The 9,339-nt window shown below is 38.7% G+C and overlaps 1 protein-coding gene across 1 annotated transcript; it reads left to right on the forward strand.

Annotated features, from left to right (window-relative positions):
* Positions 1-588: 588 nt before the first annotated feature.
* Positions 589-8,729, forward strand: LOC118802683 (tripartite motif-containing protein 35-like). The gene is made up of 6 exons (XM_036563130.1): positions 589-1,210; positions 1,626-1,721; positions 2,211-2,441; positions 5,591-5,613; positions 5,909-6,027; positions 8,115-8,729. The coding sequence occupies exons 1-6, from the start codon at positions 806-808 to the stop codon at positions 8,657-8,659; spliced, it is 1,419 nt and encodes a 472-aa protein (XP_036419023.1). The 5' UTR covers positions 589-805; the 3' UTR covers positions 8,660-8,729.
* Positions 8,730-9,339: the final 610 nt, after the last annotated feature.

Below are 9,339 nucleotides of genomic sequence, written 5' to 3' on the forward strand. Positions count from 1 at the left end.
ACCATCATATTTTAATACATATTATTGGCCTGTTTGTAAATGGACAGGTATTTGTGGGCAGCAGTATTGAAGTGAAAAGGAAGGGAGCCATTTTCAAGGATTCAAACTGCCAGCTATTTATATCTGTGATGTCCAGACTCCACCAACCAGCATAAAAAAATAATGAGTAATAGAAGAAGGCCACAAACAACAAAAATAGATATAACAGCAACACAAATGGCAATAAACTGCAGTGAATGTTTGTGTCATTATTCATGTAAATTTGTGCAGGGGGAATATAAGGCTAACGGTATTTTCAATATCAAATCAATCTTTCCCCACAGTTTACATGTTTAATTCGTAAGACCCAGATGCTGTTTGCTGAAATGAACTGATGATTTAGAAACATCCACTCATCTGAGAGCTCCTTGTTTCAGGTTATTACTGAACTGCTGCCATCTAGTGTAGAAAACACACAGTTAGAATAGAACATCTGACTGACTCCTCCTTTTTCAAAGCTCCTCCTCCTCTACACCTCCTCTACCTGTTGGAGGAAGTGAATCTCATACCATCACTCTGATCTTTCTTCATTCTGCTTTCACTTCACTCAGAGACACCAATGAGGAGCTTTTAAACAGTGACTGTATGTGTTTGTTTCTTGATGTGTGATTCTGAAAGGAGCTAAAATTCACTCAGTGGGTTGAAGGGCTACGGTGGCTGATTCTCAACTGTGCTGCTCTGATCATTACAGATGTCCTAAAAGTGAAAGAAGAGTTTGGACTAAAGGAGCCATTACAGAGGAACAGGACAGCAGCAGTTGGAGGAAATGGCTGCTAGAAACCCTCTTTCAGAAGAAGACTTTTCGTGTCCCGTGTGCTATGATATCTTCAGGGATCCTGTTGTTCTGTTGTGCAGCCACAGTGTGTGTAAAACCTGTCTGCAGAAGTTCTGGGAAACTAAGGGGTCTCGAGAATGTCCAGTTTGTAGAAGAAGATCCTCTAAAGCTGATCCTCCCTGCAACCTTGTACTGAAGAACCTTTGTGAGGCTTTTCTGGAGAGCAGGAGTCAGAGATCTTCAGCAGGGTCTGAGGTGCTTTGCAGTCTGCACAATGAGGAACTCAAACTCTTCTGTCTGGATGATCAGCAGCCTGTGTGTGTGGTGTGTCAGACTTCAACAAACCACAAAAATCATGAATTCTGTCTGGTAAATGAAGCTGTGACTGACTTTAAGGTAGGAAACTTGTTCTAATATTTTGATGTCTAAAATGTAACTCAACCAAAATGTATAAAATGTTTCTCAGTACCAGATTAAACTGTTATGCATGGTAAAGGCGAGGTCAGTCAGTGGGTGTGGTTTCAGGCCCAGCAGCAAACAGCACGAGTGAAATATCAGGCAGAAAAATGCCCTGTTGCTAAATTCATTATGACTGTCAATATAAAATGTAAACTTACAATACAGAAATGTTACTGTATAAAAAGGAAAAAAAATCTCTTCTAATTTTGAGGCAGAGAGTAAAAATAAGTAAGCTTTTATTCTCTCTCTCCAACAGTAATCTGTAGGACAGATGTTACATTTAAATTGTTTAACTTTTCAGATATTATAAAGTGTGGAGAATGCACTAATCTGAACTGTTGTTAAATTGCAGAACAACCTCAAGTCTGCTTTGGAGCCTCTAAAGAAGAATCTGAAAGTCTTGGAGGAAGCTAAGCAAGACTATGGCCAAACAGCAGCTCACATTAAGGTGAAACATCATCGTGAATTGGGAGACATGTTAAGGTCATGTTTGTGATGAGTGTCCACTTATCAACATTGTTGGAACAAAACTTGTATCTCAAAAATGGTCACTTTATAGGAAATTAAAATTCTTACATTTTAATGGAAATTCAGTGTGACAAGATTTTGCTACAAGTCATGTTTTACCATTTGTTTTGGTCCATTCATCATGAAATTTTTATCATAATGTAAAGAGTAACCATTATTTTCTAATTCTGCCTCAGATAAAACAGTGAAGTTATCCTGTATGTAGTAAATGCTTAGATCATCTGTTATAGTTTGTTTCCTAACAAGACTATGACCAAACAGCAGCTCACATTAAGGTGAAACATCATCTTGAACTGTGAAACATGTTGCTGAGGTCATGTTTCTGATGAGTGTCCACTTCTCCTGTAGGTGGTAAATGCTTGTAGATCATCTGTTAGAGTTTGTGTTTCCTAATGGTCTCTCATTCCAGACGCAGGCCCAGCACACAGAGAGGCAGATAAAGGAGGAGTTTGAGAAGCTTCACCAGTTTCTAAGAGATGAAGAAGCAGCAAGGATAGCTGCAATGAAGAAGGAAGAGCAGCAGAAGAGTCAGATGATGAGGAGGAAGATTGAGGAGATGAATGGAGAAATATCATCTCTTTCAGACACAATCAGAAACATAGAGAAGGAAATGGAAGCTAAGAACATTCTGTTCTTACAGGTAAGAATCATTAATCTTTCCTTCTTTTTTTCTTTCTTTCTGTCACTTATACATACAAAAACTACTTCTTTTTTCTTTCCATGGCAACACGATTGTTTTAGAAAAGAGAATGCATGTTAATCCTTTAAGAGTGAAAGGGGAAGATCACTATGAAGATCTCTACAATCACAACAATCCACCATGTGAGATTGTCAGTGTTGGTACTGTGTGCATGTGATGCCAGTAACTGAAACCTAACTGAAACCTCTTCATCAAAAAGACAAGGGTGGCAGGAAGTTCTGTCCGAGTGACACGTTCACACGGCCACAAAGTCTATTTAGCAGAGACTTTATGTAGTGAACTCTCCATACAACCCCCTGACCACTCAGCAGACTTTTAACAAATGCAAAACAGAAGAACGAAAATAACAGATGTGTACTTGGATTCAGCTGCACCAAATGTATCAGTGAACCTTGAATCCTATTGTGTAATAGGTCAGTGTACCGTCGGCATCGAGTAAGACACAGAGGAGGCCATGATTCTGCTGTCAGAAATGCTCTTTTATTAACACACCAGCAGAAAAGGCACATACAAAGCATTGAACTACACAGGGAAGTCACCATTTGCCATACGCTTCACCCTGACAGTGACCCCCACTCTCACACACACAACACCCTTACTCCAACACAGAATGACACATTAAACGCATACCACATACTTTTAACTGAAGAACAGCAACATAAATAGTTTCTTCTCCAGAGGGCGCACATCTCCCATGATCCTGTTGGTGTGGCTGTCAACATGACCAAGCCTCATGGGCTTTTAGAGGCCAGCGCCAGCCTGTAGGAGAAACCTTACCCTGTTTACTGTTGTTTCCATCTGTACCCACTCTCTCCTCAGCCGACTGCACTGCAGTGCTGTGTTATTTGGAAAGTGGCTTGTGCTCACAAGGGGCATCTTGAATTCTTGTGTCCACGTGAATGACTAACACGTCACTTTATTAATAGATTCAGTTGTTTCACAATGTTCTTGCCCATTTTAAAACTGTGTACTTAATTTGTCCACTTTAATAGTTTGGGGAGTTTAGACACCTTATACATCATATTTTAGGAGCTGCAGAATTGGGGTGTTGAGCACGACAGAGAAGGTGGAAACTGCTACCTTTTGTGACCCTGTAGATCCACCCTGATGACTGGTCCCAGGTGGAGTTAATAGGAAGCTTTAATTGTCTCCTCCACAAGATGATCAGCAAGCAGAAACAGGCTTTGAATATGTGTGTTTGGGTGTGTAGAGGTGTGTGTGGTTTCTGTAAATCAGAAAGCAAACATAAAGCTTGGATACATAACATGGTATTTACTCAAATGTGTAAATTATTCCTTGGTAAATGTTAATAAAACATAATTTATAAGACATCATTAATATAAATAAATAAATAAATAAATAAATAAATAAACGTAAAAAATAACAATCGGTGCTGAGATACAAACTGAAAGGTGAATTTAATACTACAGTGCAGACTCCAACAGAGGGCGCTCTAAGCACACACAGTGATAACAAACTTGGCAAACTGAGTCATTAACTGAAGACTAGCTTGTCTGTTAGTATATTGCTAATATAGTAACACTCAGATGTGAACAGTGTCTCCCAGAAAAGGAACTTAAACCATAGCAAAAACAAACAGCAGTAAAATAAAGCAAATAACTGACACTGTAATCTGCACAACTGTTAGCAAAGTCAATCAGAGCCACAGTAGAATTAGTAATATCACACTAATTACTGTTGACTTTAGCAGAGTCAGCACATTTCTCAGTAAACAACACAAGAAGACACATAAATGATTATTACAGTTTCATTAATGCACACAGAGCCAACAAACACAAAGTAGTGTACAGTAGTGCTCTGTTGGGAGGCAACTTGCCTTGAAGAGAATTATATTTATTAATTTACCTATTTTGGACATTATAATGAAAGAAATGAGCAGATCTTCTGACTCTGTTTCTGATCATCAGTCAAGCCTCTCCAGGATCCTCTGAACATTCCGGCTCTGCCGCCTCATCATCCACAAACCTGCTACTTGTTGTGTTGTTTGGCTCTGTTTTTTTTTTCTTGCCGGTTCTCCTGTAATTCTTAGCTGTGTTTCCACGTGAACCTCATTAGATCTTCACCTACATTTGTATGTTGATGACTGGTTGATGGATTTGTTTGCATTTTGCTCATTTGGTCTAGTTTGTAATTAGGTTTATTTTTTCATTATCATCACTTTTATTTATATAGCGCCTTTCCCATGCTCAAGGATGCTTTACAATCAATACATAATCAACCCATACATAACACAGAACACACACACACACACACACACTCCACGGTTCCCACAGATAGCGGAAGAAATTTCTCTGACCACAGCATAGTCACTTAGCTAGCCTGGAAAGAGTCCTTAGTGGCGGGGGAAAGTCCCACGCCGCAACTAAGGTGCATCTCATAGGAAGCCGGCCCAGGAAGCCTGAAAGGCCGAAGATGTCCTTTGCCACAAAGGGGTAGCATTTTCCTGCAGCCGAACACCAGCAGTCCATCAGCCTCGTAGCTGCAATTCAGCATTACCAAAGCGGCCGGCCTGAGAGTCCTCGTAGCTGAGGTGTAGCACTGCTCATGCAGCCGAACACTACTGGACCAGCAGCCCCGCAGCTCCAGTACAGCATCACCCAAGCAGCCAGCCCAGGCTGCGATGTTACGTTGAACAGACACGATGCAGCGTCACTCAAGAGGCCGGTTTAGGCTGCATAATTGCTGAGATATAGTGTCACCCGAACAGCAAGTCCAATAAGCCTCTGAGCCACAGCTGGAAAGTCACTCTCGGGCTGCTATCTCGGTGGATATGATGACAAACTTCCCAGGCAAACAACAAAACAAACACACAAACAATACAAAACGGAAAACCGATGTAAAGCAGCAGCCACACTTAGAGCGTAACGCACACACACACACACACACACACACACAAACATAATGCATTTTTATTAAGTAGTTATTTAGAAGGTAAAGTTTTATTGAAAATTAAATGATAGATAATGACACTAACTTGGCTGTTTGCTGGTGTTTGTGTGTTTCATATGAAAAACACCTGAAAAGTCTCTTCACTTTTAACTACAATGTTCTTTTGGTTTCCCTCTCAGAACTTCAAGTCTACAGAGAAACAGTGAGTAAATGTCAGATCACACATTTTGTCTAATGCTAAAGTCATTATTACATTTAAATCTACAGTATATTGTATTTATTGTAAATATGAGTGTATTATAATGAAATGAAGGTGAATAAGGATTGTGTGTTAATGTTGTAGTGATGAGAACAGTAGCAGAAATATTTATTTAACAGAAACAACAGAATTATTGACTCCAGACAATAAATGTCATAAAATATTGATATTTAGTCAAATAAATTACAGGCTGTAAAGTTTCTACAGTGATATATTTCACACAGTCTTCTATTTTCAGAGCTCAGCTCAAACCAAAGGATCCAGAGAAGACATCAGGAGCTCTGATCAATGTAGTGAAACACCTTTCCAACCTGAAGTTCAGAGTGTGGGAGAACATGCAGGAGATTCTCCAGTACAGTAAGTTCTGTTTCTCTTAGGGTTGATTTTTCACACACAGTCTGCTTCTGCGCTAATGAGACACTGTTTATAAACTATTAGTAACATGTTATCATGTTCTCTTTATTCAGTGTGTAAAAAGGACACTGAAACTGTACTTAAGTGAAAGTATGAATACTGTACTGTGCAGAAATCTCACTCAGATAAAATGTGAAGTATGGAGATAAAAATATACTCGAGTGAAAGAAGAATCAATATTTAGACACACTCAAATACATCAAACTAAAAAGTAAATACTTTAAAATGTATTATTATTATTATTACTATTATTATGAAAAACATTTACAGCTTGAACAAAGCAATAGGATTCAATATTATATATAATTTTGTATATTTTTTAATATTTATTATTTAATTGTTTAGTGTAAATGATTATTGGTCATGTCAGAACAGATCAGGTGAGGATGTACAAACTCATCTTCAGCTCTAAATGTTCGCTAATTCTAGGTAACGATCACTACAGCTAGCATGTAATGCTAATGTTGGCTAGCCAGTGAAAATCCAGTGAACAACTTTGTGAATTTAAGTAAATAATATATTTGGGTGAATATGCTAAAGGGTGGGACTTCTTACACCACAGGTCTAAGTTTACATTTTAACTTCAGTTCCTATTTTCAAAATCTTGTTTTCTTTTCTGCTCAAAACCAAATGAGCTGTTCTCTGCACAGCAACCAAGAATAATATATTTTATATCTAATTTTCAACTTGATATAAGTGTGTATAGATCACTTTTATCCAACAACAAAAAATTAGATCAGCTGACCACAAAAAGATTCTAAGGTGATAAATCCCAGGAATTCAGTGAGATGGATGAAATTTCAGAATTAATTACATCATAAACATTCAGTAAATGTGTCAATTAGATTTTACCCAGTTTGGTTGAGAGCAAATGTATTTCTTTGTGTGTGTGCGCGTGTGTGTGTATGTGTGTGTAAATATAGAGAGAGAGAGAGAGAGAGAGAGAGAGAAGATATATATACCACAGACATATTGTTTTTATTTGTAATATTTCTGTATTTAAGATAAGGTATTATAAAAATGTTGTCAAAGTCAGTGCATGTGTAAATGTTGGGATCCATATGCATCCATGGATATGCAAAAGAAACGTAACTGTAATGCGTCACAGTTACAGTAATAAAGACAGTAATCAGATTACAGGAACATCATACAATCAGTGTGATTACCAGCAGGATTACATTCAAACCACAAACACGCAGACTAAACTAATCTCGTCATCTTTAGGTGAATTTCTCATTTTAATGATAAATATGTCACACAAGTCATGTAGATTTGAGGAGTTGTTAATTTGAGGGAAGGGGGCGGAGCTGCTGCCAGGAGAGATTTCTGAAGAATCCCCCTCACACAGTTCAATGTTTTATTCAGCTACTCTACAGACATTTACTAAGTATTTATTTGTACTGTCAGAACTGAGATCTGCTGCGTTTTCCTGAAGATCTCTGAGTCAGTCATGAACCCTGATTTCACACATCACCAGATTCAGAGTCATACAGTGATTACTTGCTTCCCTTTGTTTAGATCTGAGAGCATTTAGTCTCAGTTTACCGATTTTACCCATTAAAATCTATCTGTTTTTCTTCCGGTGAGCTGTGCCTTAATTTCTGAGCTGATCACATTTTTCACTTTTTCACAGTTTTCTTTTTGTCTTGCGTGAAATTCTTGTTGAATAAACCGTAGTGAAATTATTTTTCTCTTTTCTTTATTTAATTATTTGACTTTAAAAAGACAAGTAATCCAAAAGACAGTAAGCAGAATATAATAATCCTTTAAATTAATTACAATTACATTTTTTAACAGGTGATCAGTAATTTGTAGTAATCCTCCCAACCCTAACTATAATACACCATTCACTACTGAAAATACACTTTAGTGCTGCACTGAACTGAACATCAACATTTAGTCCAGGATTAAAGTTGATCTGTGTTCTGGAATCGACCTCTAAAGCTGTTTTACTCACAGTAAAGAAAATAGTCTGTAGAGGTAAAACATTTACAGAAATGAGAGAAAAACATGATGTTCTCTCTCCTCAGCCCCTGTTACTCTGGACCCCAACACTGCACATCCACACCTCCACCTGTCTGATGATCTCACTGCTGTAGAAAACAGAAACCAGAGATCATCACTTCCTGATAATCCAGAGAGATTTGATAAGTGCAGGTGTGTTCTGGGTTCTGAGGGTTTTAAATCAGGGACACACTGCTGGGACGTCCAGGTTGGAGACAGTGATCACTGGTCACTGGGTGTGATACCAGAGTCTGTAACAAGAAAAGGAAACTCTTTCTGGAATTTAGTGTGGAGGCTGAACTTCAGTATAGATAGAGGTGAATACTGGATACGCTGTCCAGGACAACCACGTCATTACCTCACTCCTAAAGAGAAGCTGCAGAGGGTCAGAGTGCAGCTGGACTGGGACAGGGGGAAAGTGACCTTCACTGATCTTCTAACCAACACACACCTGCACACTATAACACACACTTTCACTGAGAGAGTTTTACCATTTGTCTGTAATGTGTCTGATCATCCTCTGAGGATCTTACCAGTGAAGACGTCAGTAACAGTGGAACAGCACAGTTAAAGTTGATGCTGCTTAGAATGAACATTTATACAGGTAGTGAGTGTCTGAATTATGATCATAAGAATATGTCACTACATTACTTGGGTTAAATATTGGGGGGATTTTGAATGTGTGTCCTGATGTGTTCACAGTGTTTAATGGGTGTTGCAGTAAGAGCAGGATCCGTGGGTGAACACTGTAAATGATGAATCATTTGTGTGGTTTTGGTTTCTCAGACTCTTTAGTGATAAATAAGATGATGTGAATTCACACTGCTGTCGTCTCCTAATATTCTGATCAGATCACATGGCAGGAAAATGGACTGTGATCTGTTCATACTGTTCATTTCTATCATTATTCAGTTCAACATTCCACTGCAGACAGATTTCCCAGCTGCTCCACCAGCTTGAAACTCTCAGCCAATCCCAGTCAGAGTCGGTGGAGGAGAAAAAGATGGAGCCGCTCTTTAATGTTCTACTTTATTGCGGAAAGTGGCTGATTTGAGCTCCTCCAGGTTTAGATGGTCACCACTGAATGAGCCGCGCTCTTCTTCACTCTCACTCTACGTGCCTGTGTGTCCTCGAGTTGCTTGATATTCAACACTAGGGTCAACATGCATTCAAAAGACGATTCAATTCTGTTCTGTGTGTTTCACTACTGTGGCTTTTCTCAGCTCTGCACGAGGATTGTGAAGGGGTCTC

The sequence above is a fragment of the Colossoma macropomum genome, unplaced genomic scaffold (genome assembly GCF_904425465.1).
Source record: "Colossoma macropomum unplaced genomic scaffold, Colossoma_macropomum, whole genome shotgun sequence".
Classification (NCBI taxonomy): Eukaryota; Metazoa; Chordata; class Actinopteri; order Characiformes; family Serrasalmidae; genus Colossoma; species Colossoma macropomum.

Excerpts from the sequence above, each read along its gene's own strand:
- LOC118802683 (XM_036563130.1), top strand. The coding sequence starts at position 806 with ATGGCTGCTAGAAACCCTCTTTCAGAAGAAGACTTTTCGTGTCCCGTG. Across the intron at positions 1,211-1,625 it reads AAGCTGTGACTGACTTTAAG|AACAACCTCAAGTCTGCTTT; the intron begins GTAGGAAACTTG and ends GTTAAATTGCAG. Across the intron at positions 5,614-5,908 it reads TTCAAGTCTACAGAGAAACA|AGCTCAGCTCAAACCAAAGG; the intron begins GTGAGTAAATGT and ends TTCTATTTTCAG.